Below are 25608 nucleotides of genomic sequence, written 5' to 3'. Positions count from 1 at the left end.
CCAACCTTGGACAGTTCTCCCTGCCTTGGGAAGGACTGATGCAGGTGGGCGGATGGTTGAGATGTTGGCAGGCTCATCTGTGGAGACTGGGGTTGGGGGTAGGGAGTGGAGGTCAGAGGAGCAGGGGGGAGAGGTGGACGTGTGGCACGTCCTCCAGGAGAGCAGAGAGGGAGGGGACGAGGGAGCCGCACAGCTGGACTGCCAGCAGCACCAAGGGCTCTCTCCAGGTTCCTGGTCTTGAGGCAGCCCGGCTGTGTTGGGTCTCATCCGCATTCAGCTGGGAGCAGACAGACATGGAGTCTGTGGGGGTGCAGAGGGAACCAGGGCTGGAGTTGGGACAGGTGGGCGTCTGATGACAAGGGCGGCCAAGGAAGTTGAGGTGCATATGATTAACCATGGAATGGAAACATTTCCTTTTATTCTGACAGTCTCAAGCACTTCTCTTTTTGGCCCTGTCCAGTCTCTTTATGATTTAGAACCATTGTAATTTTTTTCCACTGTAGGCAGTCCAGCCAGGTTTTTCCTTTTTTTTGTCTCCTGTTAGTAAGCCAATCTAAAAGTTGTGCCAAGCCATTTCAGTCTCAGAAACCCCCAGTTCCTGGGGATGTGAGGAGCAGCCCCCCAGGCCTTCCCCCAGCAGGTCTTCCAGAGTAACTGGCTTGTGGTAACCCCTCGCACACCAGGCACCTAATGTTTGAAGGATTTCTTTTATACTTTAATACTGTCCTCTACTGTTCTCTCTTAACCTGCTAATGAACTCCTGCGGGCAGAAAGTGTCTCATGTCTTCTGATGTGCATAGCGCTTAAATGGTTGGCTCTCAAGCTCTAAATTATACTCATTTATTAATGTTCCACCTCCGTTGTGGGGGTTGGGCTGTTTGTGCTGCTCACGTTCTCTGTCTGGGAACCTTCTGCACCACTGCTTCCCAGCATGCGGCTTAGTGTCAGGTTCTGTTGTCCTGTGCTGTCACAGGATCCGCGGCTCCTCTGCCTGTCTTGGGAGGACTGGCCCAGTGTTCTTTCTGAGAAGCCCCACCCAGGGTGAGCTGGTCATCTTTGTCAAGTGCTGAAATACTGGAAACAGATGTCTCCCTTCCACATAGGGTCGTCGGTCTCGGGGGCTTACGGAAACTGAGCTGCCCATCTGCCTGTGGGCCTGGGCCCCTCAGGTTGCAACAGGATTGGTTAGGATACCAAAGGGATTTTTATTTTTATACAAAAAAGATCCGCAGAGACTGGGAAGGTGGGTAAGATGAATTTATTTTGGAGAATAGCTGATATAATTTGCACCTGTGGGAGGCAAAGGTAATTTAGTGTGAGGAGACCCTTGAAGACCTGTAGCTCTAGAAGGAATATGTGAGAGGCAAATTTGCCCTTGCACTGGGGCGAGGGGGACAAAACCCACCAGGAAATCCTAGGTAGAAAGCGCACTGGGATCTGTCTGTACTTCATCTCAGTGAGCGTATATATATAACATCCGGGGAATGATGTTTGTTCATCGCTGTGTCAGGGAGCACGTAAGCACCTTGTCTGCCAGGGGCTTACAGTGTCTCAGGGCGCTGGGAGCGTGCTAGGCTTCAGGAACAAGCGTGGGCTGATCTGGAGGCAGCCTCTGTGGAGGGAGAAGACTTGGTCCCCAGTCACAATGGAGGCTCAGTACGTGCCAGGCCTGTGGTGTTGACATTGGTGGCACTGGAATTCACATAAGGGACAGGGCCTTGCTCGCATGAACGGGGGCCACACTGAGAACAGGACTTAAAGGATAGGGCGAATTAGCTGGGCAAAGGAGGGGGGCCCAGGGGTCAGCTGTGAGCAAAGCCCAGGGTCACCTTCCCGGAGGTGCCGGGAAGAAGAGTTTGGACGCGGTTCTCAGTCTGGGAAAGTGGTTCATGCTTTGGCTGCTTTGCAGGCCCCTTAGACTCCGTGGGAACATATTTCCACCCCAGACATGCTTCTCCCCGTTCCTCCTCATCTCTGCCAAACTGGAAAGGGCAGTGTCCCCCACAGGTCCTCTCGAGCTCGGATCGCTGGATGGCTGAGCCTGGAGGGCCCCCTTATTTGTTTAATCCTACCCTGCATTCATTTTCTCGGCTCCTTGTAACCCTATAGGTTCCCGCCCCCCCCCCCGCCCCAGAATCTTCGTTCTCATGCCTGCCCAAACCACATTTCTAAATCACAAATATGAATCATGTAAGTCCTGTGCGTTAAAAACGTGATTCTCCACTGTCCACAGGACAAAGTCTAAACTTCAGGCCTGTTATAACCTGGCCCCAGCCTCCTTTTTCTGGCTGTGTTCTGGGTCTGAGTGGCCATTTAGGAGAAGTAAAAATATTTTACAGTGAAGTATTCAAATTTTCTGTAGTTCATGGTGCTAAAAGCACTTGGGTTGTATGATGCCAACATATTTTCCTTATTAACCATTCAAAGCTGCAACACAGAAACGTTTATATTTATAATGATCCCCTATCACCAAAGAAAAATTGAAATCTGGTTAGTAACTCATATTTTAAAAGACAGAAGAAAGATAAACGACACCTTTGGGGAAGGATTTCTACCCAAAATGACAAAAACTTTTTTTTTAAATCTATGCTTAAAAAGCTAAGCTTCAGGGGCGCCTGGGTGGCTCAGTTGGTTAAGCGACTGCCTTCGGCTCAGGTCATGATCCCGGGGTCCTGGGATCCAGTCCCGCATCGGGCTCCCTGCTCCTCGGGCTGCCTGCTTCTCCCTCTCCTTCTGCTGCTCCCCCTGCTTGTGTTCTCTCACTCTCTCTCTGTCAAATAAATAAATAAAAGCTTAAGAAAAAAAAAAGATAAGCTTCCGATATCCAGAGAACATAAGATGCACACAAAGGAACTCTGAGGTGGTCGCAGGCACACATAGATCCTGATGGATCCTATCAGGAGACAGGGAGACCCTAGATAAGCAAGATTTGAGTGATGGCAAGAAAGCAATCACAGATATCCCAGACTCCTCTAAGCTGGCTCCTACTCGGTATACATGGAGCTGGGGCCTGAGGCCCTTAGCATCCAATGTGCCATTCCTTTTTGGTCACTCATTTGAATGGCACTTCTTGGAAATGGAAGCAGGTTCTTTTTTGACTGCGCGCAGGGCAGATAAGCCAAGCGAGAGGCATGGGAGTTGGCTGCCCTCAGCATGTTTCAGAAGTGGTCAGATCCCCACAGAGCGGATGAGAGGTAGGACAGTGAGAGTCCCGGGGGGGCCTGTGGTGCGGCTGCCTTCCCTTGGTCAGCATTTCTTGGGGCAGCGGTGGCAGTTTTGATTGGGGAGGAAGGGTCACTGCCTCCTAAGGCAGCAGAATCCTCAGTGCCCTTGAGGAGAAGGCGGTATGTCCTAAATGCCCTCAGGTACAGCCCACTGTGACCCCACCCTCCCCTGCCAGGGGCACATTCACCCCGGGAGGGGAATGCAAAAGGATGTGGTGTCTGTTTTACCCACCCGATTCAGTCGGCAGTGTGGACATTCCACACATACACACTTGGAGAGGGCAACCGTGCCAGGATTAGTGGCTGGTGGAGCTGTTCCTTCCCAGGGAGGATGAGGTTGCCTCTTTCCCGGCAGTGAGCCGGTGGGGGTGGGAAGGGAGATAGTGCTGCCCAACAGAGCGGGGGGCTGCCTGGATTCTCCTAATCCTCCCGTGGGACTGCCGGTGGCCTGAGAAGCCTGAATTGTGGGTTAGTTTGTGGCTTCCCTGCTCCGTATAAAAAGTGGGTGAGCCTTGTTATCCAGTGAGGTTTTGCAGTCAGTCCTTACTGAAGTCAAGCCAAGTTGGTCCGAGGGAAAACAAAGCTGCAGGAAACATGGAACTTTCTTACACCTTCTTGAAAATGCAAGTCATGTTGCCTAGGAAATACTTCTCTCCCCTAGTGTGCTGCACACCGCCAGCATTGGAGCTATGGAAGAGGCAGCCGAAGTTATTCCAAGAAAGCTCTGGAAGTTTGATAATACGAGGAAGTGTCATTTCTCCCCTACGTCAAGCTGGGGTTCTGGGAGTGCACATGGCCGAGAGGAAACCGTGCTCAGCTTTGGGAGGTTATTCTGTGCCGGGCTCCTGCACACGCTGGCTGGTGTCCTGGCCGGGCTGGGTGAGGGCACGTGTGAGACCATGTGCAAAGACTCCCAGTGCCAGATGCGGTGTGATGAGTGAGAGTGTGCCAGTTGGCTGGAAGGATGTAAGTAAACAAGAACAAATATCTACCCAGCGGTGTGCAGCCTCCCCGAGTTCCGAAGCTGACTGCAGCCTCTCAGCGGACTGTCTCCGGAGCAGAGGGGAGTCCGCAGGACAGAGCACAGAAGGTGCCTCCCCCTGCTAGTTAGGAGGACACTTTTAAAGCATTTCCTTCTCACATGACCACGTAGTGTGGTGCGGGTGAACTGCTTGCTCAAATGGTGGTTAAAGGTATGACCGTGGACACAGCGATGGAGGAAGCTGGGGGTGAGACATCCGGGAGCCCTGAGCCGTCCTTCCTGGCGACCCTGGGTGACCCACAGGTGACCCTTGTGTCCGTCCACAAGCGGAGGTCCTTCATGAGGAATGCTGGGGCCAGGGGCTCCACCAGGCCGGTGACTTCGGAGGAGGAAGGAGAGTTTTCCCAGAAGGTTTTGAATGGAACACGGGGAATCCGTTCCAATCAGGTTAGTGCAGTTGCAGAAGGACTAAAAAGCTGTGGGGGAGTTGGACCGGGCTTACAGATGGAGGCTTCTCCCAGATCCGAGGAGCAGAGCAGCGAGGGGTCAGGGAAGCCAGTCTCGGGGAGGGAGCTGGAGGCAAGGTGGATCTCCAGAGACTAAAGTCCATCATGGTAACTCCCGGCTGTGGTTGCTTATTTTTAGGATATTTTGTAAGCCTCCATGGAGCAAAAGTTTTCCTAAAAGCAACTCAGACAAAAATGGATTTTCCCTTCTTCTTCTGTTTTTTTTTTTTTTTTTTTTTGAATGTGTACCTTATTTTGTTAATGTCTGCATTTCGACTAAAGAAATACTCTGAGCAGCTTGCTGCAAAACGAAGCTGCTCTTCTTAAGCAAATGGAAGTTTTGTTAACCCAAAGGTCAGGTCATGTTCAAAAGTAGGGCAGTGTAACATTTTGTAAAAATGGTGCCTTTCCGTAGCTTTTCCGGGTGGGACTGCTGGTTTGTGTGGGGTTTTTTTTTAGTGACGAAGGCAGATGGACAAAAATACTAGTTGGATCCAAAGGAAAGTTTTCATGAGTCTCTTGCTCCTTTAAGAGTTATTTTTGTTTCTTCTGGTTTTTATTGTTTACAAAGTCCCAAAGCTAAAGGAAATTTTGTGAAAAGAGGTTTTTGAAATGTACTCTGCAAAAGATTTACATCTGTTAAAGGAGATTTATGAAACATATTTATGCAGTGTATGGTCAGCTTTTATATTGTTTAGCTGAGTGTCTAAGAGAGCAAAATATTAAATTTGGAGAGGGGGAAACGCCTGCTATTTCTTTAAAATGTTCAGACAACTGCTTTACAAAATCCAGCCTGTGTCTATTTGAAGGTGAAATATTCTGATTTTTAACGGCTAGTACTAATCTCATGTGACTAGGGGAGCAACCTGAACCTGGCTGGGGGAGCCCTTTGGAGAGGAGGGTTCCCATAGAGGCTGTGGTCCTGAGGGGAGCAACCTGAACCTGGCTGGGGGAGCCCTTTGGAAAGGAGGGTCCCCGTAGAGGCCGGGGTAGAGGCTGTGGTCCTGAGGGTCTGGCGCAGATCTGTGAGCTTCTGGTGCCAGGCTGGGGACGTGGCAGGTGAGTCTCGGGCTCCTCCAGCTTCCCATTCCCCACTGCAAAGTGGAATGGTAAGTCCCACTTCCTGGGATTGTGAAAGCACTTTGTGGAGTACTATAGAAACACAGCCTGGTATTGTTTCTGCCAGAATTAACTATATTCAGTAGAATTCCCAACTCAAGATGTGTTTGGTGCTCTCTGAATGTCTGATAGAACTGTGTCAGCCAGTTAATCTGTCTGAGCAGAGTTCCAGCTATTTCTTTCTAAAGCTCTGAGTGTAAAAGCAACATGTGCTTATTATGGGGCACAGGGGAATCGAGAAAAGTATTAGGAAGAAAATGTAAGCAACCGTATGCCCCAGCCATATATATGTACATGTGTCTGTTTATTTACAGATACAGGAGCAGGTGGTACATGGTATTATACACCTTATATTTTTTACTTAGTGTTTTGTGAACATACACCCACACACATGTGACATATGTACATCTATATGTCATCAGGTTTAATTGCGGTCCCACTTTTAAATTTAGGGTTATTTTTAGAAAGAATTTAAATGAATTATTCTCAAATGGGGGAAATTTGTAGTAGCTGGTTTAGGATGATAAGAACCAAGCTAAAAGTCATTTGTAAATGAGTACTTGTTTATTGCCAACAATGTGTTGACCCAAAATCTGTGATAAATCAAACTTTGGATGTACTTGAGAGTTAAGTTATTTCATACTTGGTATGTCTTTTTGATGATAGCCATTCTAACAGGCCTGAGGTGATACCTGGTTGTGATTTTGATTTGCATATCTCTGGTGATTAGCAATGCTGAGCCCCTACACATGTATCTGTTGGCCATCTGTATGTTTTCTTTGGAGAAGTGTTTATTCATTTCCTCTTCCCATTTTTTAATTGTGTGTGTGTGTGTATAAATATAAATATATGTGTGTATACACACACACACACACACACATATATATATAGCTATTGAGTTGTAGGAATTCTTTATGTATTTTGGATATTAACCCTTTATCAGATTTGTGGTTTGCAAATATTTTTTCCCATTCCATGGGTTGTCTTTTCATTTTGTTGATGGTTTCTTTTGCTGTGCAGAAACTGTAGTTTGATGTGGTCCCACTTGTTTATTTTTGATTTTGTTGCTTGTGCTTTAAGTGTCATATCCAAAAAATCATTGCCAGGACCCATGTCAAGGAGCTGGATTTCCCCCTGTGTTTTCTTCTAGAGTTGTGTGGTTTTCGGTCTTCTGTTTAAGTCTTTAATCCATTAGGGTTAATTTTCGTGAATAGTACAAGATACGGGTCCATTTTCATTCTTTTCCATGTGACTAACCAATTTCTCCGGCACCATTTATTGAAGAGACTATCTTTTTTCTCCATTGAGTATTGGCTCTTTTGTCAAAATTACTTGACCACACATTATTATTTTGTTTTAAAACATTTATCAATCACCTCCATTTCATTTTCTGAGGATTATTTTTAGTATCAAGTTCCTATTGTGCGTTACAGGGTAGTATACACTATAAACATGTGTTTATACCTAAGTCTTTCAAAGGAATATATTTGTTTTATGTTGATCTGATCATACCTATAATTCTAGGCAAAAACTTACATTCGTTAGCCAGTATAGGATACAGTTTTGTGTGATAAAACACATGCTGCATTATTTCACCAAATCTGACTGCCATATGGAATTTATCAATAATAATAATTAGCAAAAATAATCCCAAGTTCATTGACTTCCGTCATAACAATTATCTGAATTACTAGCGTTGGTGTGACATTTCTCCCAGCCTGTGGTACTCTTGCACATATTTAATGTAAGGTCTTTTACATCATGATCTTATAATTCTGGCAAATGAGATAAGGGAATGGTGACCTTATGATTCTGACTTACACTGTTTTGTTCAAATGTAATATATTTGAAGATACTGACAGTTGCTTGATAGTGACAGGTCTGTTGTATAGAATTTCTTTGATGGGAGGGGCCTGACATACAGGATTATCAGAGAAGAAGAAGCAGAAAAAATGCTGTTGGTTTGATAAAAGTCTGATGGAGTAGTTGTTGCGATAGACATAAGTTAAAAGCCACAAAATTCTCTGAAACGGTTAATAGTAAAGCTGTTTGGAACGAGATTGCAAGCAAGTTTTCTGAGGTAATAACTGTGAAGTGCTTCTTGGAGAGGTCTTAAGAGTTTGTGAATTGCTAAATTTTATTTTGCCGTAAGTAGAAAACAACATGCGTTGTGTGTATATATTGAGACTGGTTAATTTAACCTTATTCACTTTTTATCCCAAGCAAATAATGGATAATACTGCATCCAGTTTCTCAGGAAGAGTTCATACTTTTCCTTGCTGTGGTCAAGAGAAGGAAACAGGCAATACATTTGTTCAGAATTTCCCAGAAAGAACACAGTCAACACCAGAGCTGGGGTGGCCTTGGAGGGCAGAGATCGGATGTCGCACCCACAGCCAAGGCCCATGGTTGGCCCTCATCAGTGTTTGAGTTAATGCCTGAGTTTTGGTTAGTTTGTTTTTTTCAGTAGATAAAATTTAAAAAAGAGTGGCTGGAAGCTCTTTCTGGACCTTGGTGAAACATCATGAAAAAACTGTTCGAAGGGGTTGGAGTGGGGGTGGGGGAATATGTACACTAGTTTTAATGATTAGTTTTCCTTATCAGTTAAATGGTGGAAATAGTTAAGTTCTCTGCTTTCCTCCTCGGGCCACTTTTGAGGACCAAATGAGTCATGTTGTCTTCCTAGTCATTCATTTTCAAACATTTATGATGTTAGCTTTTTAAATCCTTTTAGCTAGCTTTCAGGCCTTCCTGCAAAACTGTAGGGTGGCCTTTCTTACTACCCCATTTTACCCACAGCTAAGAAAACTGAGGCTGGGGTTTGCTCAGACATGGCTGGAATTCATACGCAAGACTGTCAGACACATCCTCAATAAATTCACAGCAAGTAAGATGGACAGATACTTAAACAAATATGTGAAAATATTTTTAGAGTATAATGCCAAGCACAAGTATACCATCAGGGCATCACTGTTGTTGTATTTATCACAATGATTGATATTATTGTTGATGTTGTGTGGTTTAACATGATATTCTTTGCCTTAGATAAACTGAAAAAACACATTTGTTTTCTGGTATAAAAGTGACACTTGTTTGTTTTTTTAATTTAAATTTTCATAACTGGAAAACATACAGATAGTCTCACCCATAGGTAATCTCAATTTTATGTATTAATACATGAGTAAATACTCACGTAAATGTGTATACATACAGGTTTAACAATGAGACATGGACCCTTCTTCGGGTTTTAGAGACTGGTGCCCATCTGCCTGGAGTGTTTCATGTGGGATCTTTTCTTGAGTCAGACAATCTCTTCTGACCCTCTTATGAACCTCTGATATCCAGAGATTTCTTAGGTAAGAATAGGGCCTGTCTAGGGCGCCTGGGTAGCTCAGTCGTTAAGCATCTGCCTTCGGCTCAGGTCATGATCCCAGGGTCCTGGGATCAAGCCCTACATCGGGCTCCGTGCTCCGCGGGAAGCCTGCTTCTCCCTCTCCCACTCCCCCTGCTTGTGTGCCTTCTCTTGCTGTGTCTCTCTCTGTCAAATGAATAAATAAAACCTTTAAAAAAAAAAAAAAGAATAGGGCCTCGCAGTGACTCATTCACAGTGTATTCAGGAGGATATAGAAGGTTCCAGAACCACTGCCACCTCTTCTTGTGTCCTGCCTCGTAAATGTGGTTGCCTTGAATGTATTTGCAGTTAGAAATATTGGAGAAAGCAGAGTGAGTACTGATATTCCGCTGCAGTCTGAAGTCCCAGAGACAGCTAGAGGTGACCTACTAAGGTTTGAAGGAAGGCTAGGCTCAGACTCAGGCAAGTAGCCGGGCTCAGTGCTCCTGGCTGCTCCCTCAGCCTCCTTACTGAGCTCACTCCCTTAGCTGTTAGCCTCTTTGTTATGTGGCAAGTAAGGTGTGGCTCTTTTTCCGTGTTTGCGGCGTTTTGCTTTCTCTGCATTGTGGTCTCTTCCTGTAATTAGCATGGTTAAAAGGAAGATGTAAACTTAAACATGGTTTTAAAAAAACAGCCTGCTGGACTTTTGAGCTGGATTTAAATCCGAGCTGTTATTTAAATTGATTTCTGACCTTTGATAAGTATTAGACTGCTTCAACAGTAAAATGGTGATAATACTTATTTGTAGAATTATCTTGACCATTAGGGATATAAAATGCCATCCTCATAAAATAACACTGAGAATCATTAACTCTTTGCTTTTACTGGATCTGCGTACATATGAAAACAGCAGGACATCTCTGTTTTTTGAATTCCATTGAAGTTCAGGTGCCCAGAGTTGTATGGGGCAGAAGTTAGACACTGGAAGGGTTATATGCTTGTAGCACATTTCTGCCTCTTGAATTGTTAAGGGTGTTACACAGCCTTTGAAGTGAAAGAAGTCTCAAGGGTAAGTTGGGCCAGTGGTATCTTTAAGGAAGATGGGGATCCCAGTGGAGCGAAGAGATCTCAAAAGTGGCTAGTGTGTCCTTGCATTGTGCATGGGGTAGAGTTGCTTTTTGATTTGTGGTCACAGACATTTTCTACAAGGCATGTCATTTCTGGGCTTTTCAATTTCGGTCTGGCTCTGAAACCTTTCATCCAAACATGGCACCCCATTTCCAATTTCTTCTTTATACCAGACTGGCCTATCTGCAGATCTTATTTTCCTTTAGCTCCACCTTAGTGAATCAACCCTTTATATCCCTTTACCCATCTTTTCTTTTATAAGCCCTGGACTCACAGCAAATTCCATGTGGCCTGAGTATCTAAAGAGTAGCAAAGAATTGAAATTCATGTTTGGATTCCCCTCTGTGGAAATCCCCTCTTCCTGCGTTGCCAGTCCCTTCTAATCCGGATGCCCACCATACTAATAGTTTGTTAAAAATTTAAAGCCTAGCAGAAGTTCTTCCCCAACCTGTTGGGCTTGCCAAAGAAGTCCCAGACGTCTGTCCTCAAGAAGTATATAGTTTAGTGAGAATTAGGCAGCACTGGGGTTCCCTAAGGTTTTCCTTGGACATGGTTTGTTCCCTGGACCCCCTCTTCACTGGCCATGATTGCTTGATGAGCCCTTAAACCTCAACGTGTTTGTTTGCAAAAAAGCTTTATCTTTCGTAACTACTTGTCTTTAGAAACCTGCCCGTCTAGAAGAGGGACCTCTGAATATTGTTTCCTCCAAACAAATAACATCCAACGCTTCTGCAAACCTTTTTGGCAGGAGCATAGAATCCATAATTCCGGGATTAAGAGCTAGCATTGTGGCTTGGGGTTTGGGGAGTTTTAGCTAGACCTACCTAGGACCCGGCAGAGTAAGTTGGATAGTAAATCATTAGGGGTTTGTTTTTCCAGCAGACGAGGTGATTGAGGGTTATGTCTTGTTTTAAGGAGGCAATTCTGCTTATTAAGACATTATATTAAAGTGAGCATCCTTGAATATCTTAGTTTTTCTTTCATCTTTTTCAATTAAACAAGTATTTAATACCAGTTACAATCCAGTCAGTGGTCTAGATCTTTATATTCATGTTGTTTTAATTTTTAAACTAATTATTTTTTAGAATTTGGTAATGCATGTACATTATACATTAGGTTATACACTGAAAAGTAACTCTTCCTTCAGCCCCTTCTTGCCTCAGCCCTGGATCCTTCTCAAACTCTGTACCAGTTTCTTACGTATTCTCCCAGATATAGTCCATGCATATGCAACCAGCTATGTGTATAATATTCTTTTTCTCACAAATAGTGCTGGCAAGCTATGAGAGACTTACTTTGGTGGCCCTCCCAATGAACTACGCCTCCTTGTATTTAAGCCCTTCTGTAATTCCCTCCCATATTGGCTGAGCTTGGCCATGTGACTGGCTTTGGCCAATGGTGAATTAGTGAGTGTGATGCAAGTAGAGGCTTGGTAAGTGCTTGCACATTGGGCCTTGTTCTCTGGGAATGCTCACTATTGTGACAGCTGCTGCTCAGAACCCAGAAACCAGCAACTGTGAGGTACCCAGCGTAGGCATGTGGAGAGGCTTCACGGAGGAGAACTGAGGTCCTTGCCCATGGCAACCAGACAATAGCCAGCCTCAACTTGCCAGCCATGTGAGGGATAGACCGTCTTCTTGGAAGTAGAACCTCCATCCCCATTGACACCACTCCAGAGGATGCACTGAGGAGCAGAGACAAGCTTTCCCTGCTGAGCCCTGCCCACATTGAAACAATGTGAGCTGTCATTCTGAGGCACCAGATTTGGTTTGTCTTGCAGCAACAGATAACTGAAACACTGTATTCACCATGTATTCTGTGACCTGCTTTTTTTCACTGAATGATATATTTGATAATCCACCTATTTCAGTATATACAGAGTTACCTCATTCCTTTTTTAAGAGCTGGTTACTATTCCTTTGTATAGCTGTGTAGTAATTGAATTAATCAACCCTATTGGTGGATATTTAACGTTTCCAGTTCTTTGCAGTCTTTAATATCTTCGCTGCATGCTTGCTTTTATACATGAACAAATATATTTATTGAGTAAATTCTTGGAGATGGAGTTGCTGGGTCAAAGAATATTTGGCTTCGTCATTTTCATGTGCATTGCCAAGTTGCCCTCATGAAAGGTTACATCCCCACCTCTAGGGCATGAGTTTACTGTGCTGGTCCCAGCGGTACTGCAATGCTGTTGAAATGTCACATTTCTGCCTTGCTATTGTTTTTGCATATATTGAAAAGGCATTTGCATTTCCTTTTTGATGGACTGTCTTTTTTCTGTTGGATTGTTGGCCTTTTTCCTCTTAGAAGGAGCTTTTTGTATTTTAAGGAAATTAGCTCTTAATACGAAGCAAATCTTTTCTCCCCCTCTGTTTCTCATTTATCTTTTTCCTTGGTTAGAGCAGTGTTTTCTCCTAATTGTGGTTAGATTTATCAGTCTTCTATAGCTTTTGGATTTTCTTGTTTTTCTGTTTCTTTTTTCATATTTAGACTTTCCCCTGCCTGAGATTATAATGGGTATTTTCCTGTGTTTTCTTGTATTATTACTGTTTTGCTTTTTACATCTTCATCTCTGAGCTAGCTGAAATAGCTCTTGATAAATAGGTTCCAAATTCTATTTTTCCCAGTTGTCCATTAAAACTGTTGTGCCGGGGCACCTGGGTGGCTCAGTTGGTTAAGCGACTGCCTTCAGCTCAGGTCATGATCCTGGAGTCCCAGGATTGAGTCCCGCATCGGGCTTCCTGCTCCGCAGGGAGTCTGCTTCTCCCTCTGACCCTCTTCCCTCTCGTGCTCTCTATCTCTCATTCTCTCTCTCTCAAATAAATAAATAAAATCTTTAAAAAAAAAAAAAAACAGCCTTGACTATTTAAAAAAAAAAAAAACTGTTGTGCCATGTCATCCTTATCATATACTGCATTTCCATATTTATACCACAGGTAATCTCAGTATATTTATTTAATGCAATAAACTCTTGAGTTGCTATCCCATAAATTACTTATTTTCTTTTTTCTCTACTATTTAGAAAATACTGTAGTGAATATTTTTTAAAAACAAGTCTTTATAATTATTAATCCCAGACTAGTTTAGGATTTCCTTTGTGGATGTACAAATGAACATTTATAGTCTGCTTTGAAAATTATTTAAACTTTCATTTTGCTAAGCTGCTCAAAAGCTGAAGTTGGAAAGATAGGTGTTTTATGCACAGGGATACGGAGAAGATCAATCCATGTAATTGAGATTCATCTGGAGATATATAGGTAAGATTGTGAAGGCACAGAGAGTGACATGCTTTTTGATCATGTACCATACAGAAAGGCCTGTTCCTGAATTTGAGAAGCATATAATAGTACTGGTATAAAAACTATCTCTGATCAGGAGTGTGGGGAGGCTGGGGCCCTGCGAAAAAAGGAAGATTTGGTTTTGCTAATAGAATGGCTGAAGTCAGGTCATTACGGGAAGAAAGAAGTCAGGAAATTATGCTTGTGCTCTGGTACATTAAGAAAATGCGTCCATTTAATTCAGGGAACCCTTGTGATTTATAGGTACCGACTCTTAACTGTCCCAGACCCCCAAGGGGACAGTGCCACTCAGTGGAGGCAAAACTGAGAAGTTCCTCCAGCCTTCCCCCTCCTGCCCCTCTAGGTCCAGCCACTCTTGCTCATTTCCCCTGGCTCACGGAGCATACTTCCAGACCTTTTATCACAGGCCTGTGGTCTGACCCCACAGGGCCTGGGAGGTCTGCATTTGGAACACGTGCCCATGTGGTGGTTAAATTTAACCCCTGCTAAGAGAATGAGATGGACACCCCTGGAAAGAGAGACACAATTAAGGTGCTGCCCAGTCTACGTATGTGTGTTGCAGCAGGATCCAAGCTCTGCAGGGAGATTTCAGGAATCAGCCCCAGGTGGGCCTGCCACGCTCGTTTGTGCCTGTGAGTGGTATCACACTCTCTTCCTTCCCTAGAGAAACCTGCACATCTTCTAGGTAAGAAAACACATTTTGCCAAGGTGGACAGTTGATGTCTAGGTTCAGAGTCACAGAACGTTCGAGCTAAAAGAAACTCATCAGAACCATTTCATTTGGTCAGTCATGTTTTTATAGCTTTCTTTCCCTGCATTTTATGATCTTAAACTCTCGGGCTGGTTTGACACCCATGGCATTGTTTTCCATTTTCTCAGTGCCAGACAAGCTGGGATATTTCAGCAAATATTTAGTTTCAAGGCTAAAAAAAAAAAAAATATGCTCTTTCTTTAACCTTTAGATCCTGTCTAAACTTTCTCTGCCCACTCGTGCCGGGGAGCCAGCAATGAAGCAGAGTTTCGCCTTTGACAATGTTGGCTATGAAGGCGGCCTGGATGGCGTGTGCCCCCCTCAGATGACCAGCAGCACCATCAGCATTTCGGGCATGACTTGCCAGTCGTGTGTGAAGTCTATCGAGGGCAGGATTTCCAGCTTGAAAGGCGTCGTGAGCATTAAGGTTTCCCTGGAACAAGGCAGCGCGACCGTCAAGTACGTGCCGTCCATCCTGAGCCTGCCACAGATTTGCCGGCACATTGAGGACATGGGCTTTGAGGCCAGCATCGCAGAAGGAAAGGCCGCCTCCTGGCCTTCAAGGTCCTCGCCTGGCCTGGAGGCCGTGGTCAAGCTCCAGGTGGAGGGCATGACCTGCCAGTCCTGCGTCAGCTCCATCGAAGGCAGGCTTGGGAAACTGCAAGGGGTAGTGAGGGTCCGAGTGTCCCTCGGCACCCAGGAAGCAGTCATTACCTACCAGCCTTATCTTATCCAGCCCCAGGACCTCAGGGACCATGTCAATGACATGGGCTTTGAAGCTGTCATCAAGAACAGAGTGGCGCCCGTAAGCCTGGGACCAATTGATATTGGGCGGTTACAGAGGACGGACCCAAAGACACCTTCGGCTTCTGATAACCAGAATCTCAATAACTCTGAGCCCTCGGGGCACCATGGGAGCCATGTGGCCACCCTGCAACTGAGAGTGGATGGAATGCACTGTAAGTCTTGTGTCCTGAATATTGAAGAAAACATAGGCCAACTCCCCGGGGTTCAAAATATTCAAGTGTCCTTGGAGAACAGAATCGCCCAAGTACAGTACGACCCTTCTCGTGTCACTGCAGGCGCCCTGCAGAGGGCCATTGAAGCTCTTCCACCTGGGAACTTCAAGGTCTCTCCTCCTGATGGAGCAGCAGGGAGTGGGACAGGTAGCAGGTCTTCCAACTGTGGGGCCCCCGGCCCCGCCTCGAGAACCCAGGCGCCGGGCGTGTGCAATACTGTGGTGCTCGTCATTGCTGGCATGACCTGCGCATCCTGTGTCCAGTCCATCGAAGGCCTGATCTCCCAAAGGGAAGGGGTGCGGCAAATATCAGTCTCTCTGGCTGACGGGACCGGAGTGGTGCTCTATGATCCCTCTGTAATTAACCCAGAAGAACTCCGAGCTGCTGTTGAAGACATGGGATTTGAGACTTCAGTTCTTTTTGGTATGTAGTTGAGCCATGTGAAGCACAACCCGGGGTTCTCCTTCTTTCCTTCTTTCTCCTTACGACATAGTGCCTGCAGGGTGGGGGGGGGCACACTCGCTGCTCACTTGTCAGCAGGGGTGACCAAATTCTGCAGCTTGTGTCAGGGTAGAAGAGAGAGAATTTTCTGGTGTGTAGATTTCGCCTCTCATGTAGCTGGGACGAAGATGTTAAGTTCTTTGTTTTTTTCTGAAGAGAACTCCGATTCTGTGTTCTTTTTAAAAAAGAGTCCTGTGAGAACATCAGGGCCTTCTCTCTCCAAAGGAACCGTCATCATATTCTGAGATTTCTCTGCTGAACAGAACAGTAAAAACGGAACCTTGGTCTCACCAGCTGGAGCCCATTCCGTTGAAAGTGGGAATTAAGGAGGCGATGCAGTGATGGTTGCCCTTGCCCTCCTGATGGCTGTGGGAAGAAGTGCGCCTTTCTGCCATGTGCCGGGACCTGTGCGTGGTGGGCTCTCCCGAGAGCCTATGTCATAGTGTGGCAGGAGCCAGCAAGGGCAGGGGACGGAGGCCAGGACGCTGGAGGCAGCTCAGTGTGCTGGGGGAGCCGAGAGGAGCGTCCTGAGTGTCAGGACTCAGGAGGAGGTGAGACAGGCTGGACCTCAGGTGGGCCACTCCGAATGGGCTGCACGTCCTGCTGAGGTTGGACTGTACCGTAAAGGTGAGGGGTGTCAGCGGTGGGTTTTAATCAAGAGGCAGCGCAGGTGAGCTCACACCTGAGCAGGCCAGTCGGTGTCGGTGCAGTGTGGATTGGGGCACAGAGACCGCATGGGAGGCTGGATGAGAGATGATGTGGGGCTGGAGAGCAAGAGATGGATTAGAACGACACCCAGGAGGTTGCATCCAGGAAGCTTGGTCCAGATGAGTGGTGTGATGGGACAGGCTGTGGAGGAAAGGGAGAGCCTGCGGCCAGCGCGAGCTGCGTAGATACTGGAGGACAGCAGAGTGTTGGGTTGAATTCTGGGAGAGTGGGGCTGGAAATGCAGATTTGGGTGGCGGGAGCCGTGAGAAATGACAGAAGGCCGGGGAAAGTGAGTGTGAGCCGGGACGGGCAGAGGGAAGAATGTGACGGCACTGGTGTGGAAGGAAGGGTGTCTAGAGAAGGAGATTTTCACAGACGAGGACGGCACCCTGGAAGCAAAGGAAGCTGTTTCAAGGAGGGGGCTTATGGGGTCTCAGGCTCCATGTAACTAGGAAGAGGCGGCTCGGGCGAGGGGGTGCCCAGCTGCATGGTTGGGGGGGTTGGGCGCGGCCCTCCAGGAGCTTAGCCGAGGAGGGATAGAGAAGGTGATAGGTACGTAGGGGGTTTGCAGAGAGGCTGAAGGTGAGGAGGGAGAGCTGGACATGCGAGGGACAACTGTGTGGGCAGCAGTGTTTTCACGGCTTTGCTCCCAGGATACAGGCCCTGTGCGGCCGTGTGAGTTGCCGGCCGGGTCAGGCCAGTAGAGTGCCGTCAGTCTACGCTGCAGCCAGCCTGGCTCCAAGAAGGGCTTGTGGGCGAAGACCCGTGGCCGCGCTCAGGGCCAGCTGGACGTGGGTTTCCCACGTCCGCTTCGTGGTGGCCGCCAAGATAAAGTGTGTCTCCTTGAAAAGTTCGCTCTGTCTTGGTGCTGCCCTGCACACACATCCTTAAAGGGAGTGGGTAAGTCATGTGCAATGACTTGGCCCCGTTCTGTACTTTGTCTTTTGTACCAAGTTTCAGTAAGGAGTTTTTAAACAAAAATCAATGAGGAGAACACAATGAAACAGTAAATCCTGTACTTAAAAGGTAGGAAATATAATACAGAGTCATCATCTGCTATATTTGTGTGAGGTTTCAAGCCTTCCAACCGTAGAATCGGGTTGTTGGCAGGAAGAAGAAGTTTGCATTGAACTGCATAATCCAGAATAATTGGATTTGACTAAGTAAGTGTAGAAAGAAAAGAGCAGTGCTTTTTATTGGCCAGAATTATGAGAATTATGTTTTTAGCCCGAGAGGTATTTATTGTACTAGATTTAGCAAATAAAGATATAGGACACCTAGTTGGATTTGAATTTCAGATAAGCAGTGAATACTGTTTCAGTTTAAGTGTGTCCCACGCAATATTTGAGACAGACTTATACTAAGAAGTTATTTGTTGTTTATCTGAAATTCAAATTTGGCTGGGCATTTTGTATTTCACCTGGCCGTCTTTATAATTTAGGAGAAACCATAGTGTGCTGATGACTATCTTCATAGCCACTTAAATGCTAAAAAGGCATTATTTGTATTTGGTCATTCTGGAATGATCAGAAAGAGGAGCTCCTTGAACACAGTCTTCAAACCATGTTGTTTCTCCTTGGACTCAGCAGCACCTAGTGCACAGTAGGTGTTTGTGGGGGGAGTGAAAGAGAAAGCAAAGGCTGTGACAGGTGGGCTCATGGGGTAGCTCAGTGGCAGGGTTGAATCTGGGGAACTGCTCAGAGATGGTAGAGAGAGCTGAATCACCAGCCACACAGGGAATGGGAAGGAAACCAAGAGATGACTGAGAGCAGAAGCTGGTGCCCCACAGGAGGGTCTGAGGGAAGAGGGCGCCACGAGAGCCTGGGGGCTGAGGTTGCCTGGTACCAGCTGGCAGCCCTGGAGCTACTTAGAGGCTTTGGCCGGGAGCCGGGCTCCCAGTAGATAGAAGGGAAACTCTTCGGGCTTTCCCTCTTTCTGTCCTATCCTTTCCCACTGGTTACCTCCCACATGCCAAATTTAATCAGAAGCCAGTTAGCAAGGGAACCTGGGGAAAGTGGTTTTGCAGGATCAGCTCCCTTGACGATAGAGCAGGGAGAGGAAAGGGAACGGTCTGAGAGCACATGGGCAAGTGGCAGGCGTTGAATTTCAGCCAGCCTACTGGACAGCTGAAAATGCATTTGGACCTGGTTTGTGTCTAGAAATCAGCTCTGCGTGTGTGCTCTGGTTTGCATGGTAAGTACTTTTTGAATGAATAAATGAACAGTTGAACGGCTTTATGAACATACCGTGAGGAAAAGTCCTCTGTCATGTGTAACATGTTCCCTCACCCTTGTCAATGGGCAGTGTCCCTCTTGGGGCACTGTTCCCTCATCCCAGCACGTGTTGCGGGGCGTCTGGGTCCCAGGCACTGTACTGGCTGCCGTGAGTGCTCAGAGACCGTCCCAGACCTGCCCACATGTGGTTCACACTCTTAGCAGGGAAGCACATCAGAGTCCCATCATCCAAGGCAGGTTGGAATAAATGTGACAAGGAAAGTGTAGGTAGAGCACTTTGAGATTCAGAAGAGGAGGAGAAAATCCAGTATCTGGACTTGATGATAGAGGTGAATTTGGAGCTGGGCTTGGGTCAGACTTCAGGGTCTTAGCAGGCAGAAAAGGGCAGGACTGCACCAGACAAGATGGAGGAGACCCAGCACAGGCCCTGGGTGGGAGTCCTCCCGCTCTGTCTTGGGAGCAGTCTGGCTTGGGTGGAACTTGAGTATAAGTAATGGGCGGTAAGGTCAGACAGGCCAGCACCCTGCTGCAAGCCGCCATCCTATGTGTCCTGGATCCTGGAAGAGGCTCGGAAATAGTCTCCCTGCTTCTTGCCTTTCAACTTTACAGTCTGTTTACTACCCAGCATTCACAGTGTTCCTGTTACTCTGTTGAGACTCCGAAACCTTCCCATCTGTGTTGTGAGAGGGAGACATTAGGGTGATCTAGAAACCCCCTCCCTGACTCCCTACCTTTCTAACCCCTTTCCAATCCTCATAGCAGGCTTGTTCTCACCTCAGGGTCTTGTACTTGCTGTCTCCCGGGTCTAGAGTATGCTTCCCCCCCAATATCCACATGGTGCATTTCATTTCATATATACTCTTCTGGACTTTCCCCAAGGCATATATAATTTATATTTAGAAATGCATAGATACATTGTATTTGGTAGATTACAGTATACATGGTGGTCTTGTAATCTCCTTCACCCTGCATCATAAACATGCTTATAGGTCGATCCATATGTCTGTATCACCACCTTCAGCGGCTGCATGGTGTTCTGTTGTATGGATGCACCATAACTCAGTCAGTTTCCGATTGGACCGTTCTCATCTACTTTGTGTGCATATGATTGTAAATAATACTGATGGCGGTCTTTGAGGCTACATTTTATGCACATACTTAGTTATTTCCTTATGGTAAATACCTGAAAGCATTAATTATTGGGTCACAGAATATAAACTTTATTTCATTCCATTACAAATATTTATTGTGCCTCTACTAAGTGCCAGGCAGTTAGAAGTACTGTTTTTGATAATATTGTCAAGTAGACTTCCAGAAAGCCAAATCGATTTACATGCCCACTCATAGTCTTAGCGTAGATGGATGAAGAAAAAGGACTTGTTTGGGTTTTGTTAGTTTATTTCAGCTTTCTTTAACAATCTCCAGAAGCTCAGAATTTAGGTGAGTTAAATTCCAATGTGGGAGAATGGCAATGTGTAAGTTGTAGGTTAGTAAGGGAGTACAAAATTCTCTGTAATAGTACAAATATTGTTAAAATTGGTGACCACTATATTTGGATAGAAAGGCAGGTGAATCCAGAAAACTGGTGTTGGAGTGGGAAAATAGGGAGGGGTTGAACAGGTGCAGGGGGGTTGGACAGGTACAGTGCAGATGGATGGGTGTAGGAGATAGAATGTTGAGAGGTTGTGGCCACAAAACAGCTTTCGTGAATTTGAGATCCAAAGGGCAGAGTCATTTTGAACAATGACCAAGACCAGGAGAGTATACCTGTGCTGGTGGGTGAGGTGTGGTCCCTGCATCAAGAAGGTAGAGAGGTCCTGTGAGGCCAGAGTGATGGAGGGTTTTCACTGAAGGTGCTGAAAGGGTCAATCAACTGGACCCCTAGAATGAGTGGAATTGTTTTTAAGCCACCTTTCAGAAAACGAGCAAAACATCCCAGGGTGTGAGATTTATTTAGAAAAACTTGAAAGTCATGGCCTATTCTCAGTACACGTTAATGCCAACTTCTGTCTTCTGCAGCTTGGATTTTCAAATAATGAGAGTTCATTGTTAAATGATATAATTATCTTTTGTATATACTCTTTTTTTTTTCTTTTATATATACTCTTAAAAGTACTTTCTGTCATCAAAATTGTGTGACTTTCTGGAGTGATGGAAACATCCTAGATCTTGACTGGGGTGATTAGTTACTGATGTAGGTATGTATGTGGTGGGCAGAAAAATGGCCCCCAATGATGTCTGCACTCTCATCCCCAGAACGCAATGGGGGAGAGGATGATCTTTTCAGTTTATGGAGCTGGATCAACTGGCTATCCAAATGGAAAATTAACCTTAAGTCTCACCTCTTAACTTACACAAAGTTAATTTGCAGTATGGTATAGGCCTGATATGGAAGTTTATGAAAGTTAACAGCTTCTAGAAGGAAACCGTATGAATATTTTCAGTGTTTAGGCAGACAGATCTGCTACTGGAGCACAAAACATACTAACCATTAAAGCTGGTTTAGTTGGCTGGTAAGTTGGGCCTCATTACCATTCAGGACTTGTTTTGTCAGAAGAGCCACCACGAGCTGAGGGTACAGGTGCAGAACACAGCCCGGAACAGGTACGGGTGGTGCGGTCACCTGACACGGACTCGTGTCCAGAGCACATCCAGGATGCAAGCAAACAATAGGGAAAGGCAAACAACTCAGTAAAGGGGTTTAGGGTCCATTGGATTCTTGGGGGTGGGGGGACAAACCTCTGCTAAGGAGAATGTGATACTTAAAGGTATAGATCCTGGGGGTGAAGAGACCTGGTTTAGAAGCTAGCTTCATTACTTACTACCTGAGGGGTTTTGGGGCACATTTTTAAATTTCTTTAACCCATTTCTCTATCTGTACAAGATATTGTACAGCTATTTTAAAGGAGGTCATCCGTGTGCTTAGTGGAGGGCCTGGTGAGTTCTTGTTGTCATCGTCTAATTAGAGCACGCATCCAGCTGGAACATTCCATTCTTGAGTATTGGCATCTTTTCATATGTCTGCAATTGTGTGCCTCTGTCTCTGGTGGGAGGGGGGCAGTGATGGAAACCAACCCCCATGGAGCTTCTTCAGGAGCTCTCATTTGCTTCCGTCAGGCTTGAACCTCCCGTTCTAAAAAAAGTTATTCTTCTAATCTGAATGATTTCTTACATTTTATTCTAGAAAACTGTTATAGCAACCATGTTGGAAATCATAGCGCGGGGAATTCCTCAGCGCACCCCACAGCTGGCGTACCTGTGTCTGCGCAGGAAGGGGCTCCCCATGCTGGGGGGCTCCCTAAAAGCCACAACCCCAGCTCCTCGTCACAGTCCCTGCAAGCCTCTACCACAGCGGCACCCCAGAAGTGCTTTTTACAGATCAGGGGCATGACCTGTGCATCCTGTGTGTCCAATATAGAGAGAAACCTGCAGAAAGAAGCAGGTAAGAGGGGGCGCCTGGGTGGCTCAGTGCTTAAGCGTCTGCCTTCGGCTCAGGTCATGATCCTGCCAGGGTCCTGGGATCGAGGCCCACATCGGGCTCCCTGCTCCGCGGGAAGCCTGCTTCTCCCTCTCCCACTCCCCCTGCTTGTGTTCCTGCTCTCTGTGTGTCTCTCTCTGTCAAATAAATAAATAAAATCTTAAAAAAAAAAAAAGCAGGTAAGAGGTCTGCCCCCACGTTAGACTTGGGGAGGCTGCGTGTGCGGGCTGTCAGATGCTGTGGGCAGCAGAATGGGCATCGTGCTCTCCCTTCACAGTCCCAACTGACTCAGTTTATCAGCAGCCCTGATCATTTGGCAGCAAGTTCATTGTATGATAGCAGAGAAGTCTGTCTGATGTTCTTGGGCACTTGGCATTGTGTTCTTTTGGAAGTGTTTAGCTCGTTTAAGATAGAATAGAATATATCTCTGAGTGAGTTAGTGATGGAAAGTGCAGTGTAAAGGTCCTGGCACATTCCGTGGGTAGCTTCCTCAGTTAGCTTGTCCTGGTGGTCATCTCTGTTTTCCCCTCCAGCCCCAGCCATCGGCCTCACACTGTCGCATGAGTACATAGCCTGCAGTTTGTGGAGAAGTGGCAGTTTTGAACGTCCCATCCTTTGCTCCTGTAAATCACAGTGTTGTGGAAGTGCCACAGTGTTGTCCTCTAAACTGCATTTCCAATACTGTCTCTTAAACCTGAAAGTGCAGCAATAATCCGATCCTAGTCTTTTGTTTGGGAAATATCTTAACCCTGACTCCAGCAGAGTCACTTTCTCTCTCTCCATGTATCTCTCTGCTCAGACTCCTTGGCATTCACAGTCAGCCCTAAAGTAAGGTGACACGTTTCCAGCCTCTGGTTCCCTATGCTGTATGTGTCCTGGAGCTCTAGAATGACTGTTTGCAAATTGAGGCATGCTTGTCATCCATGGGCTGGCTGCTCATAAAATATCCTATATCTCACAGTGCCTGTGGTTCTTTTCCTGACTTGACTCCCCCATTTTTATCCATTATGGCATCCTTTCTAAAGCACGTGTCTTTCTTTTATGTGAATGAGTCGTGTTTCCCCCTCAAACTCACACAATAGTGTTAGCAAGGTACAGATCTCACTGGACTTACAATAGCGTTATGTCCCAATAAACTCATCATACACTGAAAATACTGTAAGTCGAAAATACATTTAATCCACCTAACCTAGGGAACATTATAGCTTGGCTGAACCGACCTGAAGCGGATCAGAACGTGTGTCGGTTGTTCCAACAGCTGATGGGAGCTGAGGCGCTCAGCCACTGTGCAGATCTCCAGAGAGGGCTGTACAGCATAGCGCTAGCCCCAGAAAAGGTCCAAATCCACAATTTGAAGTGCGGTTTCTACTGAACGTGTATCACCTTTGCACCATCATAAAGCCAAAAAGTTGTAAACCAAACTGTCATATGTTGGATATGATCTGCAGTCTGGGATTTCTCTTCCACTTCTGAAAGGGCTTACAGAGTGAAAAAGAGTAAGGAAAACTACTTTCGAAAGAATTTTTTTTTCTGTGTGTGAAAAATATCTGAAGAAAAAAGCCCACCATTGATGGAACGGTAGTTGCAAGCTGCAGACGGTACCCCTTGCTGTGAGGTGTGTGCCCTTGGCACCCTCGGCATCTTCTGGAGCCTGACTCAGTAGCACCCAGCCAGCCGCACAGACACTGTCTGGGAGCAGGGTGCATCTGCAGAACCCTAGACCCACTCCAGACCAACTGAACCAGAATCTGGAGTTTAACAAGGTCCTCAGGGGGTTCGTGTGCCCATCAAAATGTGAGAAGCATTGTTCTAGAACACTGGTTCTCACACTTGGCTGGTGCATTAAAGTTGCCTGGCACCCACCCTGAGGGATTCTGATTTAACTGGTTTGAGTTTAGGGCCAGGTCTGGTGATCCCCAAGTGATCCTAATGTGCAGTCAGGTTTGAGAACTCCTCTTCTAGAGGCTTCTGGGGCAGATGTTTTTCTTTGTTAGGTTATGTTGACTCTGTCATCCCAGAGGCCTTGCCTGGAGTCTTATAACTGTGGCCCGATGGTTCCAGGTATTCTCTCGGTGCTGGTTGCCCTGATGGCCGGAAAGGCAGAGGTTAAGTATAACCCAGAAGTCATCCAGCCACTGGAGATAGCTCAGCTCATCCAGGACTTGGGCTTTGAGGCAGCAGTAATGGAAGACTACACAGACTCAGATGGCGACCTCGAGCTGATCGTAAGTGCGGCCGGTGGCTGGGCAGGAGCTGGGGGCAGGAGCTGGGGCCTCAGGGCTGCAGGCCTCCGACAGGGGCCAGGAAACTTCTCCCGTTTTACACATATCCTGTGTGTTATTGGGGTTTTGTTTGTTTTGTTTTCCTTCGAAGCCAACAACGATGACCTGTTCATTTTGTGAGGGAATGTTGGGGCTGTCACAGTCATAGGGCTGCACCCCACTAGGCGCATTCACAGTGCGAGGCGGAGGGGGAGGTGAGCGGAGGGAGTGTGGGAAGAAGAAGAATGTAAATGGCAGCTGTCTAGAGCTTGGGTTTGAGGGTGTTGAACCTGAACACATTCCAAAAAGCCCAGAGGCGTCTTGAGGCCAGAGGAGGTGAGTCAGCGTGGTAGCCGGGGCCACCGGTGCTATCACAGCCCAACTGTAGGCACAGGGGTGTCTGGAAGGTAACTGGCGACCAGTGTTCCATAGCAGCCACCCTGTGGTGGCGACCAAGGGTGGATGCCAGGGTGGTGGGGGAGGCTGTTATTTGCTGTCTGCCCATGTTACCAGCTGTACATGACAGCACATCATCGCAATACTGGGCATGTCTAGCATTTCCACTACGCTGTATTCACAAGCACTTCTGTATAAAGCTCTTTTTGTGTAAATAAAGGGAGGCTTAGGACAAGGAATTGAGTAATGCCGTTGTACCGGGGAGGAAGGGTCTTACTCCTTTACCATGTTTAGTCACTGCCATTAGCGGTAAGTAAATGTTTGAGTACTAAGGATGCAAGTGGCACTTTGAGCTCTTGATAAGGGGCATTCTTTGTCGAGCAAACCCTCTGCACTGGATGGGCCTCCCGGTGTGTGGTCAGGCGAAGTGTTCTGCTCTCCGGCTTCCAGCCCTCGGCACCCCTGAGGCCGGAGCACAGCCCCCGCTGCAGACCCCAGCCCCGATGGGGATGCCTCTGCCGGCTCAGACCACTGTGGAAAATCTAGATCATGAATGTTATTGGGAAAGGTGAAAACATTGTTTTTTGAATACACGTTTTAATCTTTATTTTGCCAATAAGAGAAAAAGATGGTAAAGAAATGGGTAAGACAAATGCATAACTAAATTA

At 46.4% G+C, this 25608-nt stretch overlaps 1 protein-coding gene across 6 annotated transcripts in view; it reads left to right on the top strand.

The window, feature by feature from the left end:
- The window catches only part of ATP7B (ATPase copper transporting beta), a 72996-nt gene that overhangs the window by 15277 nt on the left and 32111 nt on the right, over positions 1 to 25608 (top strand). For 2 of the 6 annotated variants that reach the window (XM_025875102.2, XM_073894611.1), the window contains exons 3-5: positions 14555 to 15785; positions 21990 to 22247; positions 24345 to 24508. In XM_025875102.2, coding sequence (XP_025730887.1) covers positions 14600 to 15785; positions 21990 to 22247; positions 24345 to 24508 — 1608 coding nt within the window. In that variant the 5' untranslated portion in view covers positions 14555 to 14599. Of the gene's footprint in view, positions 1 to 4107; positions 4654 to 14554; positions 15786 to 21989; positions 22248 to 24344; positions 24509 to 25608 lie in introns of those variants that run through there. The other 4 variants (XM_073894609.1, XM_073894608.1, XM_073894610.1 and 1 more) reach the window with 4 other exon arrangements.

Source organism: Callorhinus ursinus, unplaced genomic scaffold, assembly GCF_003265705.2.
Source record: "Callorhinus ursinus isolate GAN/ISIS: 27379988/994484 unplaced genomic scaffold, GSC_fseal_2.0 scaffold7, whole genome shotgun sequence".
NCBI lineage: Eukaryota > Metazoa > Chordata > Mammalia > Carnivora > Otariidae > Callorhinus > Callorhinus ursinus.
Note: the sequence above shows the minus strand (reverse complement) of the source record. Positions and strands in the feature narration are given on the sequence as shown.